We start from the raw sequence: 21,257 nt of genomic DNA, 5'->3' as shown, positions 1-21,257 counted from the left end.
CCTCCACTTCCTTTGAAGTCAGGAGTTTGGTGACTAACAGAGCTCTGTGGGTTTTTCTGGATCCTAGCTGGGAGGAGTTTGCCTGTCTATAAGAGCCAACTCTTTGGGAAGCAACAAAACAGGGCTGGACTGCATTTGAGAAAGTGACCGTCCATCAACTGATTGGGCATCTACAAATCAGGGAGCAGGAGATCTCATCCACACAAAAGCAAAAATGTTTAAGCTGAATCTTGAAGAGGAAGGAAAAACAATGACCGGGATCGCTTCCCAGGTTGCAGGTAAAGACACTGAGGTTATGTCTTTGTTCTTGTAAAACCACCAGTCTATATTCTACTTTTTCAGTCACAGAAAGATCTATCCTTAAGTAATGCCAACATCAGACTTGGGGTGGGTTGTTGTCTTAACAGCAACTTGATGTGCAGGTATTACTACCATCAATTTATTCTCTATGCTGTTAATAGCTTTGAGGTGAACGGCCTCTGCCTGAAACCCTTGAGTCACAGGAGTCCAGAAATGCACTAGGTTTGATGAAAAAGTAGTCCAATCTCATGTAAGACAACTTTCAGTGATTTTACCTGCTGATCATGCTCAAGTGTAATAGAAAAAAGGGCTGCAAGGGTATTAATTGCACATGAACAGATCGGGTCATTTTTTTCTTGGTATGTTAGCAAAGCTCCCTGGAACCTATTTTTATTTTTGTTGCCATATATGTTCAACTTTCTTCTTCTGCCTTAGTAAGCCTCTTTGGAATAGGGTGGGGTAAAAACCAAGCCTGGATATCTTGGATTTCATGAGAAGGCACTTTGGATTTTGCCTTTCTGAGAAAATACCCCTCCCCACAAAGTTAACGTCTGTATTGTCCCTACAAGGGGGGATGGGGGATGTATCATACTGCATTGCCCACATGAGTTTAGCCAGGATTTGGGGGGGGGGCAGAACCTCAGTTAGATATATATTTTTATTGATTTCTATTGATTTAAGGGGGGAAGCTGCTCCTCCCTGCCTACGCCCATGATTGCCCATATTTATTTTACAATTGAAAATGGAAACAATGAAGGAAAAATGTTTTCTGGCATTGCATAACTTTAACAAAAATGTGTGAAGATAATTCAATACCTCAAACTGGATTTCTTATTTATAGATATAAAAAAGGTTTGATTTGTCTGTCAAGAAATGTACTGCCGACAGGAATTATCCTGACCTTTAAATAAAAGTTATGGAAGGGCATGGGTCTAGAAAGCCAAACAAAGACCCCTCTGTTTCATAATTGTTCAAGTTTTCCATGCAAGTGTTTATACCAGGGCTAGTAACCAAGGCACAAAATGTCATTTTAGAATTCCAAAATAAAACTCATTATATAAACAACAGGGTTTGCCAACTGACCCGAAAACAGCCTGGCCGGCAAAAAACCAACAGGCAACACTTTCTGCAGTTATGTGGAGAAATATCACCAGCTATTGTCTAGAAATCCAGCTTCTGTTCAAGCTATTGCAATGGCTTGCTTGAAAAACTGGCAGTCTTTCTAAAGAGTTTGGATAGGGACCGTAAATTGCTTTTTCTCTGAAATGCTGGATTCCCATCTTTTCTTTTCTTGAGCTGGACTGCTGTGCCTTGAACATCTGGGCCAATAGAAATTCTGTAAACGGAGTTTTCCCAACTTGACGGGAAATGCTTCAGCTGAGATTTTTCTGCTTTGGTCAAAAAGCAGTAAAGGTCCCATGATCTGGTGAGAAAAGTTGGCAAATCTTCTGACCTGGGGCAACATGGAGGATTTATGCAAGTTCCTTGAAGTGTGTATTCACTATCACAGGAATGCAAAACTGAAATGCCTCTTAAAATGTTAATGATGTATAGAACTTCCTTACTAAAGTGGCTGCAGGTCATTTAAAAAAAATAAAAAATTATAGCATTTTAACTCCACTCTTCAGCTAAAGGCTCCCAGAGCAGCTTACAGATCAATTAAGTACAAAGACAAGACAGTCCTTCATGCTTGTAATCTAAGACAAAAGGAAGAAGAAAAAAGGCGAACTCAGACATTAGCTCATCAAGTTACAATTAAGAGTGACCAGCTAGGATAGGAACAGTTCCGATAGACTGATGAAATAGCCACTGCCAGGGAGATATCGAAGAACCAAAAGCAAATAAATCTCTCAGCAGAGCTAGTGTAATAAGCTATGTTTCTCTTCCTGAATATGATTTACGTGGAATCAACAACAAAATGTTGCATTGTGAACTGCTCCTGTTACGGATTTTAGCCAGCCAGTGTGTCTTCCATGATCCTGTTCTATATAGTCTTTCCCTCTGGATACACCATTCATGTGCTTGGTACAATTCATAGAATTATAACTTTTCTATTTCTGTGATTTATTCTTATTTTTTACTTGCAGTTAATTCAGCAGGTCAGGCTGTGCAGAAAGCAATGGACCAGGCTACAGAAGCTGGTCAGAAAGGTAAGGAGGCATTCTTCTAATAACCTGGGCAATTTTCAAAATGTGTGGTATCTGGATGGCTTATAAATGTAAAAGAGACTTGGTGCATACCTTCTAAATTCAGATTTCCCCCACCCCTCCAGTACAGACTTAAGTGGGGAACAGTTTTTTCTGTTCCAAATAGTAAATCTGTGTTCAAGTAACTGGTATTATAGGGTTGCCATACATCCAGGAAGTTCTTGACATGTCCTTCAGGGGTCCTACATACCCACCTGGGGAAAATTTTTACATTTTTAAACAAATGTCCTGGGTTTGGGGGGTTTTGTGTGTGTGCGGACAGCTCTGGTTCAGACTCAGTTGACCTGGGCGACAGAGGGGCTATCGGGCGATTGCCCTAAAAAACACACTACAACTTTTCGTGTCCAGATTTTTACCTCTTCAAATATGACAACAGGAGACAGAAAACTCAAAAATCCAAATTAGCTCTTTTCCACTGTGCTAAATATTACCCTTGAGCCTTCCCAGGTGGCTAGTGTTTTTGAAATCAAGTTAGCAGCCCACACAATAAGCATTCTGTAGCTCCTTTCCAAGCTCAGTCAGAAAAGCACACACTTTGCATGCAGATGTCAAGTGTAACCCTTGGCAAATCTAGCTGAAAAAAGGGTTCATGTACCAACGTAATTGGAAAGGCCATTGGCGGAGACCCTGCAGAGCCATTGTCAGTCAAGAGCAGACAATAGTGAACTAGATCTGAACTGCTGCAAGCCAGCTTCTTCATCTGGTGAACGGGTTCCTTAAACAGCATGTAGACTTTCCTCCCCACATGCACACTTGCACTTCCAATACAGTTCTACATCTTATGGAAAAAGCAAACCACATATGTAGTCAGCCATTGTCTCTCACCTCCTTAAATTGTTTCCCTTTTTGTTTTGAAGTGGTAGATGACACCTGCAAGGCTGCACAGGATACTGGAGAAAAGGCTGCACAAAGCCTAACAAGCCAGGTAACTGCCTGGGGCAAAGCCTTTGGACAAGGTGAAGAAGAGAAGAACGTTTCAACTTAAACCTATTACTGTGGTACCTCAGGTTAAGTACTTAATTCATTCTGGTGGTCTGTTCTTAACCTGAAACTGTTCTTAACCTGAAGCAGCACTTTAGCTAATGGGGCCTCCTGCTGCTGCCGTGCCGCCAGAGCATGGTTTCTGTTCTCATCCTGAAGCAAAGTTCTTAACCGGAGGTAATATTTCTGGGTTAGCGGAGTCTGTAACCTGAAGCACCTTCGTATACTGTTTTCTCTTATTATACATTTAAAGGACAGAAATTATTCAGGTGTTTGGCATATATTCTTTACACCTTCATTAAAAGTGAAGCTATAAATCCCTATACATTTCATTAAATTCATTAAATCTTGAAACTTTGTTTCATTATAACTAACAAGGTGTATGTTTTACATGGTGGTTCAATACGACCGTATTGAGAAGTGTTCATGAGGTTGGTTTCGCAGAAAGCCCTAGGGCGTGTTAAGTGGGCATATACATTTTATGCGAGACTCGAATGCACACATAAGCATGTAGGCACACACATAAAATGTAATATGTGGCTTTAACTATGCATCATCTAACTAAATACTCCTCAGGTCCCACACAACATCCTATGTGAGTGGGGGACCCTCCCCACCCCACTGTGAAGATCCTGTGTGCAAAGCTCAGATGGAACTCCATTTCATTAAAACTATTTACAAAAACTTCAAAGTTTTGAGGGAAACTATGCATTAGCATGATTATGCCACACAGCGGTAAGAGTTTTGGCTGGACAAACTAGGGAACTGTTGGTCACTGGCAAGAATAAGTAGTAGTTTGAAGTGGAAAGGGTACAAGAACTGAAACATTAAGGTGAAAAACGGTTCAGGACAAAATGCAAAGTTTAAGGAAAGGGACAGTTCAGAAAACTCAAGGGACTGTTCACACATGTCTGCTCAACACTTGATATCTATAACACCAAAAATAGTTTGCATACGTTGAACAGCCGTCAGGAATAAAATGAATCAGTAACTCCATTGTATCATTCCAATTAAAACCAAGGAACGTTTACACATTGTACAAATTTGATTACCAGTACTATGAAAGATGCCTGAAAAGTTCTCTGTCTAATTCCAAATCCAGCTTCATTCTATTTACACTGAACGTTTCAGCTCTCGTGATGTTGTGAAAAGCTATGAAAAACACAAACCAGCATATGTTTGGAAAGGTCAACTTTTAATAATTGCTTTTGTTACCATGTTATGTCATGAGTTACAAAGTCGCTAGAAAAAAGCATGAGTTCTGGGAAGGCTTGGGTTTGGTGTTTTTTTTTTAAAAAAAACATATTCATTACATAAATACACCTGGCACTTTTATAGGACTCCTCTGGACAAAATACCTATCAAGAATCGTCAAAACTGTGATCGAGTCCTGGCTTCAAGGCCCTCTCTGTATTAAACTATTTATGTTCAGAATATGCAAACCACCAAAAAAGAGAACAAAGTCAGCATGTTAGGACACTACACAAAGTTTGTAGTAGCAGCTTGCCTCCTTGTTGCCAATGATTTAATTGTTCATTGAGGCAATAGCTAACGCTAAAAGCTCTCAGACAATAAAACACAACTGAGTAAGAGGCTACACAAGTTCTTTGGACTACCTAAGATTATGCTCAAGTACATGTCAATTCTTCTTTTAAAAAACAAGTTTAATGAATATGCTGCGATAAGATTAAACACAAGAGATAATTTCGCTGGGTGCCTGTACAACAATGATACTGCTTCAGCTTATAAAAATACTAGCTCCCGGAACCCATCTTTTTACGTGCACCTTGCAGTGCTTGAGTAGAGGATGAGTACATGATTTAAAGGCATCCCTGTAACAGGAGCACAGATTATAAAAAGAAACACACATTGCCTAAGGGGAACCAGGTATATGATGCTGCTAAGTGTAAAAATGAGAATCCTATCAAAGATATTCCCTGCAGGAGGCCCGTTCTGTCGCTGATAATGCCACTGCATTGATCATCCAAGGCCTTTATTCAAAGTGCCAAAGCTGGGAGAGTTATTGTTTGAAAACCAAAGTGCATGAATAGTTGGCTATTTGCTCCAATAGCACACACTCGTGTGATCTGAAGCTTTGCTAGGTTGCTTATTGTGGCTAGACCACAGGTTCATACAATAAAAAGGTACCTTTTTTAAAGTTTCATGGCAAAGAATACTTAGAACCTCCCCCCTTCCCCCAAAACAAGTGCATATGAACTGGTTATCTTTAGATATCTTTCGGCATGAAGCACTAACCCCCAGATTTATTTATTTTTTTAATGATGAAAGACTAACTCAAACTGAAGCCAACAGAGAATCATATCCGCTATAGTTAAGTGAGAAAAGAGGGGTTTCTGTGGTTATATGTAAACTTGAAATACGCTTTCTGAAGAGGGTATGCAACAGGGTGCCAGACCTTGGCAGACGACTATCCGTTTATGTGAAGGTCACGCCAGCTTCATTGTACACCTTGAAGACTTTCTCAATTGCATTGACGTAGGCAGCTGTTCTCAAGTCTAGACCTAGATTGTACTTCATAGCAGTACGCATGATTTGCTAGAGAATACAAAAATGTTACAATGTGAGTACAAAATATTTACTGAGCTCTTATTGAATACACATACAATGCTAATATTGATCTGACTTGGAGAAGTCATTGAATAAGGAATATAATGCTCCTTAATTAGCTTGGGCTTCATATTCATTTTCTAAATGGCACAAGGTAGCCAATAAAGTGGTAACTGAATATTTCTACAATTTATTAAGCACAGGGACCTACCCATTCTTTCTAAATGTTGGGGCATTGACATTCAGCTACTCTGATCCTGGAAGAGGCTGAGAAACACACCACAGAACTGATGACAGAGCAAACCATTTTAAGTCAGCTGCCATTCCAGACAGATGGTAGAAACGAGGAGCTGCCTCGGTGTATTCACTCTGGTTTAGCTGAGACAGACAGTGCAATCATATGCATGTACACACTCTGCTCAAAAGGGCTTACTGTTGAGCTTACAACAGGGAACAGGGCAGCCTAAAGCAACACTAACCAGGCACTTCACCAGGCAGAACAGCCTACACTACTTGTTGCTATATTTATAGGTAGATTTTTTTTTTGCTAATCAGCAAGTTAGAAAAATAATAGAGTTCATTTAATGTTCTGTGTAGGTTACCCAATGCTGATTAATGCAACCCAGAAACTGGAGTGAGGAGGAACAATTTTACCCTATTATGTGCCTCTGCAATTTACCTCTGGGGATAAGGTGTCAATACAAGTTTAAAGCTTCCACCGTTACATAATACATACCCTAGCAGAACGCTCCATGGTGTAGGCCAAACCAGAATGGACAATGTCTTTTTCAGATGCACCCTATATTGAAAAGAATTGCAATAAGTAGTCAGTCTGAAACCAGCCAGACCCCGATTTGTACTTTTTAAATATTAGTGCTTAAGGGATTGATATGCCACTTTTTGTATACCCCTTTAACTGCTGGATAGAAAAGGAAACTAGCCAAAGCCAAACCAACCTAAATGCGTTTAATTTAACTGTTTATATTCAGCTGACATACTAACAAGGCTATTCCCCCTGGAATTTCTATCTAGGAAGCCAAGCAAGAGATTATCCTGGATGTATATAACATGCATGTAATTCAGTACACTTCAGAGTACTGTGTCAGTAAATATTCAAAGTTAGACAACAATTATGGCAAGCTGCAAATTCCCAGACAGTCTGTATGTCCCAGCTGAAGGCCTTCCAAGACCATCAAAAGGCAACACACCTTCGTGGTGAGTAAGACAATTCCCCAGTCTATGTGGATGCTGCAGAGTATCCAGGAGGACAAATCGGAGTCAGATCTACTCTGCCCACCCCACCCTCCCAGGTCTCCACAATACATCCCAGGTCGGCCCATTCACCCACAAAAAAATCATGGATAAGTCACTAGCATTAATTAACAGCACTACAAAGTCAGAAGGCACAGTGAAACAACTACCAGGAACCTGTGGACAGGGAAGAAGTTTGCTATGGGGCATGGGACGCAGGTATCCATAGTCTCATCTCCCACAGTGACCCCCGTACACTTTTGCCAACTGTCCCATTGCCTGTGATCACTGGAATGGGGCACTCACACTCTTTCCTGTTCTCCAATGGAAACTTTGCCAAGGCACGTAGTACCATGGTATCAATTCAAGCATAACAAAGTACACAGAGTCGATAAGCACAAGAGCATCTTGCTGCATCCCTGTGTCAGCACTTTGTCAAACGTTCAGGGCCCTCACTCTGTCTCTCACCTAGAAAGTGCAGTGCTCCCCCCCATACTGTGTTCAATAACTTCCTTCCTTTCCTCCTCACTAGTCGGAATACATTCATCTGGGCTGGTACCAAAAGGAAAGCATCAAGAGGTAGTGCCTTACACTTGTGTGAACCCCCCCCCCAAAGGTAGAGACCCCTTTTAGTGTAAACCTACTGGTAACCAGGGGACGCAGGTGGCGCTGTGGGTTAAAGCCTCAGCGCCTAGGACTTGCCGATCGAAAGGTCGGCGGTTCGAATCCCTGCGGCGGGGTGCGCTCCCGCTGCTCGGTCCCAGCGCCTGCCAACCTAGCAGTTCGAAAGCACCTCCGGGTGCAAGTAGATAAATAGGGACCGCTTACCAGCGGGAAGGTAAACGGCGTTTCCGTGTGCGGCTCTGGCTCGCCAGAGCAGCGATGTCACGCTGGCCACGTGACCCGGAAGTGTCTCCGGACAGCGCTGGCCCCTGGCCTCTTAAGTGAGATGGGCGCACAACCCCCGAGTCTGTCAAGACTGGCCCGTACGGGCAGGGGTACCTTTACCTTTACCTTTACTGGTAACCCAGCAACAGCAGCCATACTGATGTGGTCTGACTTTTAAGTTGTTTCAATCTAGGGAGTCTGCCAGCTCCCACCTCTAGTACCCCAGCTGGGACTTGTTACAGCACGACATATTCAACGTGAGCTGCCATGGACTAACAAAGATTGTGGGTAGGTATGAAAAAAACTGCATTTCCCCTCCAAAATTCAGCAACCTCTGGAACTATAACCCACTAAACAAAACACATATTATGTCCTTCATACTATAAGTAGTGAGGTATTTTTACTCTAGTCTGACAATTATACAACATGCACCCACAGATTGGTTTCTCTTTTTTTTGCAACAGACATTTATCAGATATGCAATGAGCAAAATCTTGCAGCAGCTACTTACAGATATTCTATCCTGGAATTCTGCAGTAGGCACAACTGGAATACTTCCACCATGTTTCCCAAACTTTCTTTCCAAGCTTTCCTGGACAGACACTGAAGGAGGGAGAAATAAATAAGTCATGCTGCTTTCTTATGCATGATTCTTAAATGAAGCAAGTTTCAGTCCAGACAGTTACAATCCAATCCTATGCCTGCTTAGTCAGAAGTAAATCCTGCTGTATTCAATGAGTGTGCAGCCCTGGCTGACTCAGAAGACAAGTTTCAGCAGCCTCTCTCAGAAGCACTTGCTTTGCTACTTCTAAGTTTCCTATATTTCAACTGAAGCAATTCTGCTGCAGGAAGACAGAACTCTGCAGCGATTCAAAGACAGCCAGCCAGCCAGGTGACGAGACTTCTAGATTAATGCAAAATGTATCTATTTCCACTTTTAAGCTGACATTTGCTTTTCAGTATTGCCAGTAACTTATCTATAAACTTTCACTATAGAACAGAAAATCTAATTCTCCAGTATTATTAATTTGCATTTACATAGGGTTTTTTTTGGTAGTATTATTCTATGTAATGCATTATGCCATACAAAAACAAGTTCTACTAAAAGGTTCTGTCAGAATATATCATAAACTAATTCACAAAACTTGAAATCTTCTAAAGAAAGTGAGTTTGTTATTAGTAGTTGGGATGATACAATTTATTACTGAATCTGCATAAAGTGTGCAGTACTTGTTATACTTACTTAGCAAGTGGTAGTTTGAGTCCCTTTCATATTTAAAAGTCAAGCGACCATAGCTGACGTGGTTCAGGTTCTTCAGCCACTCAAAGTAAGACACAGTTACACCACCAGCATTTAAATAGAGATCCTGAATAGGACAAGATTGAAAGGTTTTGTGTGTGTTTTGGTAAGAAAATGCACTGTAGGCAACGGAAAGTCTACTTCAAAACTGCAAAAGATGGTAATTTGGAAAGGTACGCTTTGCAACAGACAGAAATTGTCAATATCACGAACTCTAGTACCACTTTGTAAAATGAAAAATAAAGCTGGTTGAAAAATCCAGTTTAGCTGCTATTACAGATAGCAACACTCATTGAGCACAACACACTTCAAATCGGGTTCAGTTGCTGGGTGTCACCTTTGCAGCTTCTTCCACCTCATCTTGACTGCATTTAAATTGGGTTGGGGGGTTGAAGCGGAGGGAGCTGAGGAGGCAGCAGTCAGAAGCAGACCTTGGAGAGTATAACATCTTTGCACTGGCTGCTAACATGCTACAGGCACAGGCAGTGCCAGAGGGTGGTTAAGTGCCCCCCCCCCAAATCCCCAAGGTGGTTTCTTGCACCCCATTGCTGGACTCTCTCATAATGTATTTCAGATGTGAGCTTTCCCTTCCATGACATTGCCACCTGTACTACCCTTCATGGGGATTCCCCCCCCTACTCCTAAAATCAAGACGATTGTTCAGGTATTACCTCCTGCAGCTGTGCAATGTTTGATGTACTGGAAGCCAAAAAGATACCAACAGCAGATGGAAACCCCAAGGTGATAAAGCAAGCCAAGTTGTTAGTTGTCTGAACAACTGGAATGCAGTGACTTAAGGGGAGTCAATCAGGAGCTATGCCTTTGCTACCTAGGCAAAGGCCAGCAAAGGCCAGCATTCTTGCCGGGTTGTGGTAGGGTTTAACTATATGAATTCTTTATGCATCATATAAAAATACCTCTTTTCACATTATCAAATTAAGTAGAAGCAATTATTTAGAGTATGCATGCCTGACGAAGCCCGGCAGGGCAAAACAAAGTATTATTCCGGGAATCCTTGTCTTTAAGTTCTTTCATCCGATACCTGCATACAGCAACTATATTTTGCAAAGGCATATATTAAGATCTTTCGTATCTTTCGTCTGATACTTGCATACAGCAACTGCATTCAACTACACTTTGCAAAGACATATGTGGAACATTACAAACAACAAGTTCATTTTCTACAAGTGCTGCTTCTTAAAGTTGTCGCGTCCGACACTTGTATTCGTAAAGACGTACGTGGAACACAAAAAAGCTTCTATTTGGACATTACATATATAAGAACTGATCTATTTGTATTTTCTGTTCAAAATGTTGGTTTTAATGGCTTCTACTTAATTTGATAATGTGAAAAGAGATATGTTTATATGATGTATAAAGAATTCACACAGTTAAACACAGCCAGTTACGTTGTGGGTGTTATTGTTAGTTGGATTTACCTAACTATAGGTTTGATAGTGTTGTGTGTGTTGTGGGAGGGAATAGAGGGCTAGCATATATATCATCTGCCTGTGGGACTTTAAGGTTGGCTGGCACTGTCCAAGGAGTACTCTCTCACTGCTCCAAGTCAAGCCACAGTGAGGAGGAGCAGCAGCATAGAAGCACCCCATTCCTTTGGACGCGGACTAGGGGCTTGTGAGAATGTGGCTGTGAGTGATCAGAAATGGAATGTTGTACTAAAAGCCTGCACTTCTTTCTCTTTACATTCCAACTAGGCTAAATGACAGTACAGGCACACACATACACACACCCTCCCTACACTGGGGTTACATTCAAAGGCATCACACATTTAAATAAAATCGTGTTTATTTGAAACACCACTGAAAAAGCCTGCAAACACCCCATTCTGTTATGAGTAACAGCTTGGAAATACAGAAATGAAAGGAAAGATAAATCTGATCAGAGTAGGCTTATTTGTATGGGATACAATTAATCTTCAACCAGGATGGATCGCTTGCCCAAAATTCATTTTCAACTTGAGTCCTTGAGTAATTTTATAACTCTGTGGTTTTCTTTTTTAACTATCAATTTACAAAGTTATGCATCAAGTTGTGATGTATTCCCCTGTACCACCCTTGCTATAGAGAAAATGGAAATTCATAGGGTACAAATCCAGCTCCATTAAAATCATTGGGAATTTTGCTAAAAGTTTCAATGTGCTCCAAAATGATAGCACATTTTTTTAATGGCAAGTTTTATATTCCCAGAAGATATTTGGCATGTAAAACAGGTATTTTTTTTAAAAAAAAATGAATGCTAATTTTGGCATGGAGGAATTATATACCTTACCGGAATAACCATGATATTCCTTTCCAGGAAGATTTTATCTGCCTCAGGAGTTGTGGGTCCGTTAGCACCTTCAGCAATTATCTGGAAAATAAAATAAAATATTACAGCTGAATATAGAATAACTTTTGATCAAAAATAACACAATTTTTCCATAGCAAGAAGATCACAACTTCTGGATCCATTATCAAGCATTTATTCTGCAGGGTCCTCTTACTTTTGCTTTGACCTTGTGGGCATTGGCCTTTGTTAACTGTTTTTCACTGGCAGCTGGGATGAGGATGTCACAGTCTGCTTCAAGAATGTGGCAGTCCAGGGGCTGTGCCTTTGGGTAGGTGAGAATCGATCCATGTTGCTGTTTGGATACAAAAGGGAAGTCAATGGCTCATTCCAGTGAATTCAAATAGAACAGAAGTTTCAATAATCCAATCTGCTTCTATATCTAATTCCATAGAATTAGGTATAGAATTAGATCCAAACAAGCAAGGGCCAAAAATGGCCTGGAGACTGCCTGATACACCTAAATTTGGGGTGCATAGAAGACAAAATATGGCAGACTCATAATAATAAATTCAAAATTGGGGGGAGAGAAACTATTTTATATAAAGAAGTCCTTCCCCGTCTCCTTAAAAAAAGGGCCCCATTTAAACACATTGGAGGTACTCTCAGAAGAAATGACACCAGGTACCGCTGGGAGTACCCAGAAAGTAACTCTTTAACTTATAAACATAGAATCAGAGATGAAAAGGAGGTAGAGAAATTCTGTAGGAAGTATCATAAAGATTTTGGAGGTACAGACCCCGCTCTAGAAGGTGCAGTAGGAGGACAGGACCCAGAACAATCAGAGGATAGTGTAGACAGTCAGGAGGAGGAAGAAGATAAAAATAGGAAGAAAAAGAAAAGTAAAAAAGATAAGACAAGACTTTGAAAGCTAACCAATATTGCAGATATGAAAATATTAAGCTGGAATGTAAATGGATTGAATGGAAAAGTAAAAGTAAATAAAATAGCACATATTTTAAAGAAACAAAATTTAGATACAATTTGTTTACAAGAAGCACATATTGCTAAAAGACAGATTACTGATAAACAAAGGACGTTGTTTGGAATTTGTATCATCAGACAGCACCAAGCAACGAGGAGTAGCTTTGTATATTAGGCCCAAATTTGAACCACAATTGTTATTTAAAGATGAACTGGGAAGAGTGATTGCGACACAAATTACAATACAGGGGGAAAGGTTGTAATTGTAGGAATATAAGCCCCGAAGGAAAAGAAGGCTGATTTTTAAAAAAAATTAAAAAACAGGCTAATGGAGTACATGGACCAAAATATTATTATGTTAGGAGATATGAATGGAGTATTTTCTTTAGAGATGGACAGAACAATAAGGAAATCAGAGTCAAAAGAAGGGAAATAACCACAAACCTTCTTTGCAATGATTGAAAATTTAAATTTAATTGATGCCTGGAGGTTTAAACACCCACTAGACAGAGAATATACTTTCCAGTCAGAAGTACATCAGTCGAGCAGTCGGATCGATGCTATATGGATCTCTAAGGAAATTTCCTTAATGGTAAAGTCAGCAGATATACTTTCCAAATACAAATCTATGATTAAATTCTTTATATCGAGTAGTCCTAACACACATTTATGGAACACTTTCCCCCCTGTTTTATTGATCAAAATACTCAAATGTACCTTCTCCATTGCCAATATGTTGTTTAATTTTGCTGTACAAATTTGCAATGAAATCAAGAACCAGTTTTTCATACCAATTTGTAATCTTCCAACTCCTTTGGGTCAAGTCCATCAGGATTCCAGATTGCGCCATCTTTTTCTCCAATGGCAACACATTTTGCACCGTAACGATGAAGATACCTCATAGAATGCAATCCTACATTGCCAAATCCCTGTTAAGAAGAGAAGTATATTTAGGCTCAAGATCACTGTACAGTGGTGCCCCGCAAGACGAACGCCTCGCAAGACGAAAAACCCGCTAGACGAAAGGGTTTTTCTGTTTTGGAGGCGCTTCGCAAAACGAATTTCCCTATGGGGTTGCTTCACAAGACGAAAAAATCTTGCGTCCCCCAGCGGTTTTTTTTTGCTTTTTTTGCCCTTTTCCTAAGCCGCTAAGCCGCTTATCAGCTGTTCCGCTGATAAGCCGCTTAACAGCTGATCGCTGGAAGCCGCTTGACAGCTCTAGCACTAATCCGCTAAGCTGTCAATGGGCTTGCTTCGCAAGACGAAAAAACCGCTAGACGAAGAGAATCGCGGAACGGATTAATTTCGTCTAGCAAGGCACCACTGTACAAATAAACGGGAGATATCAAACCCTTTGCTGGTTAAATCACAACCTACCGTATTTTTCACTCCATAAGATGCACTTTTTGTCTGTGCATATAATGGAGCAAATGTGTGGTCCCTGGAGCCAAATCACTTGAGTGCGATGCATGCCATTGCCCCACCCTCCCGGGTTGTTGGCAGCCTTCCCTTTCCCCTGAAGCCCCGGGAAGGTTTGGGAGAGGCAGGCAGACTGTGTGACATTGTCTTGCGCTCTCTTTGAGAGAGGCTTTGCCGATGGCCTCCCCTTTCCCGATAGCTTCGGGGATGTTGGCTGGAGGATGGCAGGAAGAGGCAGTTGCCGAGAGAGGGGAGAAAGAGGACGGAGAGGAGGGGGACTGAGAAGCGGGGCGAAGGGAGAGGAGGTAGGTTGCTGCAAGTGGAGAGTCATGGTAGAGGGCAAAGGAGAGGCAGCAGCGAAGGGGAGAAATTGCAGGCGTCGCCTGAGGAGTTTGGGTGAAATGGATGGAGAGGAGGAGGCTGGAAAAGGGGGCTGTGCTGCTTGGGGAGAGGGAGAAAAAAGTGGGGAGAAGGAAAGACTCCCAAGCCTCTGCAGGAGGAGAGTGATCCTTGCAGAGGCTTAGGATGGAAGCTGCGCCCCATCAACCATATGGCTGGTGGATGCGCAGCTTCCCTTCCAAGCGTCCCAAGCCTCTGCGTGGATCACGCTCCTCTCAAGGAGGCTGTGATTCAGATTATTATTTTTCTTGTTTTCCTCCTCTAAAAACTATGTGCGCCTTATGGTCAGGTACGGTATTCACATTTCAGGGGATGCCATGTTTGTTACTGGGGATATAAGAAAGTAGCTGAAAGTCCATGAAAGATTTCACCATCACCCATTAAAGCAATGTGTTTAGTTTTCCCAAAGGTTACACTGAAAGATACTCAGTTTCAAGAATATTTCTTCCTCTTCCCAGTAGTTTGGAATGCTGATGCTGAACTCTTTAAGCTAGAGAAAAGGAGGTTTGGATCCTCCTAGAGGAAAATTCATATGGCTTTGGAACCCAATCCTAGATGTTTGCACTAGGAATGACTACTTAGGATGCAAGTAAATTTGCACTAGCATATGCCATGCCCTGGCTGGATGCAGAGGAGTGGTGGGAGGCACCAAATGGGGAACCCCTAAGGAATCCCCCGGGGAAGAAGGTTCAGAGCCTAGTGGAACAACAAGGAGTAGTCAGAGGGAGAAGAAGCAGACTGGGAGGCGGTGTCAGAAGCAGAAGAGGTGACAGAGTCTAGTGCACAGGAAGAGGCTGCTGCAGGGCACATTTCAGACTCCAAGGCAGAAGCCAGTGAGTATTCTGCTCTTGCTCCAACCAGCTTCAATCCCATGTGGTCTTTATAACTCACAGAGAAATGAGACAAACAGATCAGAGAGTGGTTGTGTGCAGATGCAGCCTGAGACTGCGTAGGAAAGACCCTGGAGAGGAGGAGCCCTAGTGGGCATTGGGAAGGTGGGGACCTTCAGTCTTTGCAATTACTTCATCGGTGCAAGACCTCCTAGAAAATGTTTCAGAGACAAGTAGGCCAGAGCTGTGGTTGGTTTCCTTGAATAAATAATTTCACTGGGTTCAGTTGATTTATTGTTTTGTTGCTGACCTACGCCAGACTCCAGCCCTGACAGTTTAGCAGTCTGTACAGCCTATTTCAGCTAATTTTTAAATCAGTTACTTCAGAGGGAAAAGGATGCAACCTACTTCCAGCTTTATTCAAGGACAAAGCTTGCCTGTCTCCATTTCCCCCCTTATTATTTCCCTGTTTGTTTGGGCACAGGCACACCCCATTTCAGCTCTGCCAACACAAGCATTCCAGAGCGGCAGTGTTGGCATCCCTTTGTTTTCACAGGTCAGAATTCCCCTCTGGCTTATTAATTGGCAAAAATACAGTAACTCATTAGTACAACCCCATATTTAGTAAGGGCAACTTTCCGTTTTAACGAATCTAAAATTTGATTCTACGTAGCTCTAAATAAAGGATTCTAGCAAGCAATACAAATACAAGTTTCTGAACTCTAGGTAACTGTAAAATTCAAAACTCTGACTGATACAATCATATTAGAAAGAGAAAGTACTATTTGTGGCATTTACCCAGCTCCATGGTTTTAGTTGCTCTTATTGTTATGTTATTATGCTTGGCTGTTCATGAAATTTTATGGAAACTAGCTTGTCCTGCACCCTGGAATCCACTGAGATGAAGGGTAGGCTATAAATGCTTTTAATAAATGAATAAAAAGTTGTCTACTTTCAGACTACGCAGCTGGCACAGGACCTAGAATGCAGTACAGCAGCTACTGTATGTTCATGAAACCCCCATACACTGGAGGATGCTTTACAAAAAAGGACCTATCTACAGAAGATACTACTTCCAACATGATTGATATATAACACACACAATTTTTTCTAAGCATTACACAAAGATTTTTTATGAAGTCAGTTCCTGCAGGCTTATGATCTGACACAATACAAAAGGAAAAAAGAAAAGGAGGGAGATCTCTTTACCAATGTACCAACAGTGTCTGGTTTAGCAGAATCTGAATGTCATATTGTGTACCACGTCTGTTTTTTAAAGTTCTAGCAATATCCCATGAGATGCGTATTATTAGTTAAAGCTTTTCTCTCCAGTGTGGTTACTATTCTAGACAAAATTACCTGGATAGCAAATGTCTTATCCCCAAATCCTGGAGTCATTCCCAACAGACTCATATATGATGCTTCATTAATGAAGTTCTCAATTCCATGGAAGACTCCACGGCCTGTCGCAGAGATACGACCATGTATACCACCTTGGCTTATTGGCTTTCCCGTGACACAAGCATGGGCATTAATGTCCTAAAAAGTAATAAAAAAGTTTAGTTAGGTTCATTCCCATGGAAAACATCTGAATTTTTATGTGTTAATGATGCCTAATGAGTTTTAGCTTCACTGAAGTCAACATATCTAGTTGTTGCTCCTACAAACAAATCAGTTTATCACAATACTGTACTTTCACCAATTTAAAGGCATTTGCATGACATGGGATGCCTTGAGGATCTGCTTACTGCCCAGCAAAGTGCCATGTAGTAAATTTAGCAGAAATACTAATGTAAGTGCCAGAAAGAAGAGATACCAAATTACTTAAGATCACCTTGACATATTATTAAACAGCTTTTTAATTAGATTTTACATCAGTGTGCATTTGCTCAAGGGGTGGATTTGGTTCACAGCAGGGTTTCCTGACAAGTAACAACACACACCAGTGATTTCTGTGAATGGGTACACCCAAGTTTTGAATGGTTCATAAATGTCATTTGCACCCTTTAGGTAACGGAACAGCTTCCTCATAGTTCACTTATTGATTCAATGTATCTTAAAAAGCATGTTAGTCTAGCTTTGCTACCCTGCTATGTTAAAACAAGCTTATAAGAAATCCCAATTAAACTATGCTTAAAATATTATCCACTTTGGGTAGACTTTGTCGACTTTGCAATAGCACATAAGAGGATCTGAACCTTCTACGGGCAGTTTACAACTAAATCAGCCCAAGCTGTTTAATCACATTTAAAATAATCTGGCAACGGGAACATAAAATACAATTATTTGAAAACTATTAGCATAATCCTTTAATTTGTTAAAAGCCCAGGCGGATACCTGAGCCTATGCAGAGCAGGGTTACTCTTCTAATTATATACTTCTTTCTGCACTTTTTTTGCTTCATCCTCTTTTTTTCAGATTCTTTTAAAACAGCTGAAGCATGTTTCACTGCTCCCTCAATGAAAACAAAGCAGAGAGGGGCTGGCTGGTTAATTTGTAGTTTAGCACATGTGTATTCATTACACAAAGGGCGAGTTAAACACGAAGACCACCACAAAAAACTGGCAGTCTGGTGTCAAGTTCACTGTGTGTTTCCATAATGCAGGGCTGCCACTGGAGGGAACACCTCCCACAAACGACAGATGGAAAGCTTATTCCCCATATTACCAATGTTCTGGACAATTTGAACTTCCTTATCAACAAACTTCCATTTCCTTCCATTTTTCAACTGCCTCTTCATTTCTAAATCTACTTTTTGCAGGAGCCCCTTAAAACTCTCGGCAGCATTCTTCTTGCTACGCCTTAGAACAACATCTGACTCATAGCATAAAACTATTTTCTTTTGCTGATGACTCATATAAGAATTGCTTCATTCACAAGTGAGCATTAGTGTTTTTTCTCATAGCAAGTGCATCTGGGATTACAATCCCACAACCACAGGACCTAGTCCATAAACCTGCTATATCACACAACAGTGTGGAGTGTTGTGCTTGGCACACCTAGAGTGCAGGGCATGAACAGAGACAAGATACTGCATGACTCAACTGGTCTGGAAGCAGCTGTGGCTCCACAGGCAGGTTGGCACCCAACACTTTGGTTGGGAGCTGTTGCACCTACAACAGAATCAATGGGTGCTGCAGAGCAGCTTGGCCATTTCTAGCTTGTCAAGATTCAGGTGTCTGTGCTGAACTGGGAAAGGACTGTGATTTTACAGCAGGAAACATTTGAGGATCACCATCAGAATGTTTCATAGAAAGCCAAGTAGATTGACTTACAGCTAAGATGTCACTCATGTTTTTGGGAATGGGAAATTAAACTGCAAACTGTTACCCAAGATTGCTTTAACTAGTTTTCTATCAGTAGCATGTGACAAAACTCTTCTTGAATATGCAATGAACGACTCTGCCAACTCCTACTTATTGCAAGCTTTTGGACCCCACAAAACACTTTCATGCATGCCTATCTATGCACTTTTGAAAGCAGAAGTTCATACAAGACTACAGAACTAAGCTTTTTCACTTTAAATGCATGTAAGGCATGCCACACTGTTGCTTCAAAAAGTTAGGCAATACTTGAACTGAAAATGAACTGGGTTTACAATTCAATTTGACTAACCTTGAAACACCAAGTCTCAAACTAATTCCTAGGGCAACACATTACATGAAACAATTACTGAGCTAGAGATTTTCAACTGACACTTAAAACCTGCAGGTTTGCAGAGAATTATTAACTAAGTTACCCCAATACTTATGTTTTGCCTGTTTTTAGGCATCCGATGCCCAGAACTAACATGCAAACATTCCCAGGGACAAAAAATCTCTTAGAAATAGTGCCTTGAATCACAAGATAAAAGAGGAAAACAAAAACTGTACAGGGACACTGGTCTACTGCCCTGAATACTAAAAAGTTTGCCACAGTAGAATTTAATCACAGCAACATGCTTGTGGGCCAAGAAAGATTTTAAGTCTTAACACTTCTCATTGCTTTCTACTTTGTGTTTATTAGAATCTTTATCATTTTGCCACTCAACTTGCAAACAAAGTATAAATTGAATGTAACAGGCCGAATGAAGAAGCTGCTCCAGAAACTTGTTTCCATAGCCACCTTGAACAAGCAAAATGCTAACTCACAGCAATCTAGCCAAAGGAGCTGTGGAATTATTCAAAAGCTTTCTCATGCATGAATAATTAAGAACTCTCAAAGGCCAGCCTGTTGTATCCTGAAAAAGAAACACTTTTCCTGTTGTGGTATAAATTATGACAGGGAATTCAAACTGCTTTACCAGGAGGCATACTTCTGTATTCTCGTGCCCTGTTATTCAGAGATGAGCAAGTGTTAAATGGAAAGAGGCAAAACAAAGCCAGCCTTGCAGGACGTATAACCACCACAATTATTTTTCTTTTAAGAGACTAAGGTCCACCTCTAGTTATACTACAATGAATAAAAATATACAGTGATGCCTCTAGTTATGAACTTAATTCATTCCGGAGGTCCATTCTTAACCTGAAACTGTTCTTAACTAGAGGTGAGCTTTCACTAATGGGGCCTCTTGCTGCCACTGGCACACGATTTCCGTTCTCATTCTGGGGCAAAGTTCCCAACTCGAGGTAACTCTTCCAGGTTAGCAGAGTTTATAACATGAAGTGTTTATAACTCGGGGTACCACTGTATAGACAGCTTTAGAGTGAATTTGACCACTGGCCAGTACTACTCCAACTTGAAGCTGGACAAAACCTCAGGAATAGGCCTTCCCCATCACTGCAATGATTTCTTCCCAATAATCAAGATCCCTGTGCGACTCCCAGCTACTATTTTCTGACTGGTTCCAGTTGGTGGTTGCAGGAATGAGTAGCTCAGAGGCCTGAATCTCATTTTATGAATAGGCCTGAGTAGCAATATTCAAGAGGCTCCCTGAACACAGAGAACTAGTATACAACAGAACAGAATTTGACCCAGCCTTTTCTTAGCATGATTTTTCCTTGGTTTATACATTACTGCAGAGGTAGACAACTGGGTGCCCTTCAGATGTTAGGCTCAGAACCCCATCAGTCCCACTAGCATGGGACAAAATTTCACCAGAGATTATGAGTGTTATAGTTCAACAACATCTGGAAGGCACTGCATTAGAGCAACATTAGGTATACGACTCTATAATGCAAGAATTAAGATTGGGGGAACAGGTTGTACTATCATATGCACAAGTACCTGGGAGCTGCAACAGGCCTTAGCTTCTCATGTGTACATGCAATAGAAAAACTCAAGCATGGCTGTATATTATGGGAACATTATGGCTCATAGAATGTAGTCACACTAACTTCATCAATGTGTGAAGCTACCCAAATTTTTTAAACACCACCAATTTAGAATGAAACAACAGCCCTGTACTGAAACAGAGGGGTATTGTTTTACTCTGCAATATATAAAAGCATCAAGCAACTGCTATAACAGCTTTTACTAGTTTTGTACATTCAAAACTAATGCCAAAATTCTATCAGGAATAAGACTCAAGTAGCAATACAAATGACTGTGGTGCCGGCTTGTTAAAAAGTGATACAAGCCTTCTGCATTGTATTGCACATGCGAAATATCACAAATCTGTTAGTCATAGTGCTTAAGATTATAGAAATGGTAAATGTTGCACAATTGGCAAAATGGGTTGACTAATTCTACCTAGATTAAAGTGTGTGCCTTCACTCAGAACTTACATAGTGTCCTATGGTATTGGCATAGGTGTCTGCAATCCAGGACATCTCCCTCTCACCTGTGCTCATGTCAGGAGCAGGCACATCAACACCAGGCCCTGCAGGCAAGATTAAAACCATCAACACAATTCAAACACGAGTC

At 41.0% G+C, this 21,257-nt stretch overlaps 2 protein-coding genes across 2 annotated transcripts in view; one reads left to right on the top strand and one right to left on the bottom strand.

Moving 5' to 3' along the window:
- LOC310845405 (uncharacterized protein) lies at nucleotides 1-3,830 on the top strand. The gene is made up of 4 exons (XM_083740557.1): nucleotides 1-278; nucleotides 2,388-2,450; nucleotides 3,365-3,500; nucleotides 3,713-3,830. The coding sequence occupies exons 1-3, from the start codon at nucleotides 215-217 to the stop codon at nucleotides 3,490-3,492; spliced, it is 255 nt and encodes an 84-aa protein (XP_083596683.1). The 5' UTR covers nucleotides 1-214; the 3' UTR covers nucleotides 3,493-3,500; nucleotides 3,713-3,830.
- An 834-nt stretch (nucleotides 3,831-4,664) lies between these two features.
- The window catches only part of GLUD1 (glutamate dehydrogenase 1), a gene marked incomplete at its 5' end in the record, with an annotated part of 34,665 nt that continues 18,072 nt past the window's right edge, over nucleotides 4,665-21,257 (bottom strand). Inside the window, 9 exons of the mRNA XM_083740447.1 lie at nucleotides 4,665-6,044; nucleotides 6,793-6,855; nucleotides 8,707-8,798; nucleotides 9,439-9,562; nucleotides 11,785-11,865; nucleotides 11,999-12,136; nucleotides 13,557-13,694; nucleotides 16,773-16,952; nucleotides 21,119-21,213. Coding sequence (XP_083596573.1) covers nucleotides 5,925-6,044; nucleotides 6,793-6,855; nucleotides 8,707-8,798; nucleotides 9,439-9,562; nucleotides 11,785-11,865; nucleotides 11,999-12,136; nucleotides 13,557-13,694; nucleotides 16,773-16,952; nucleotides 21,119-21,213 — 1,031 coding nt within the window. The 3' untranslated portion in view covers nucleotides 4,665-5,924. The remainder of the gene's footprint in view (nucleotides 6,045-6,792; nucleotides 6,856-8,706; nucleotides 8,799-9,438; nucleotides 9,563-11,784; nucleotides 11,866-11,998; nucleotides 12,137-13,556; nucleotides 13,695-16,772; nucleotides 16,953-21,118; nucleotides 21,214-21,257) is intronic.

Source organism: Podarcis gaigeae (genome assembly GCF_964106915.1).
Source record: "Podarcis gaigeae genome assembly, chromosome: 5".
Lineage (NCBI taxonomy): Eukaryota > Metazoa > Chordata > Lepidosauria > Squamata > Lacertidae > Podarcis > Podarcis gaigeae.
The sequence above is the reverse complement of the archived record's forward strand: the minus strand, read 5'-3'. Positions and strand labels throughout refer to the sequence as shown.

Bases quoted from the DNA above. Each gene is read 5' to 3' on its own strand.
- LOC310845405 (XM_083740557.1), top strand. From the start codon at position 215: ATGTTTAAGCTGAATCTTGAAGAGGAAGGAAAAACAATGACCGGGATC. The intron at 279-2,387 runs GTAAAGACACTG...TTTTACTTGCAG, and splicing joins GATCGCTTCCCAGGTTGCAG to TTAATTCAGCAGGTCAGGCT. The intron at 2,451-3,364 runs GTAAGGAGGCAT...TTTGTTTTGAAG, and splicing joins TACAGAAGCTGGTCAGAAAG to TGGTAGATGACACCTGCAAG.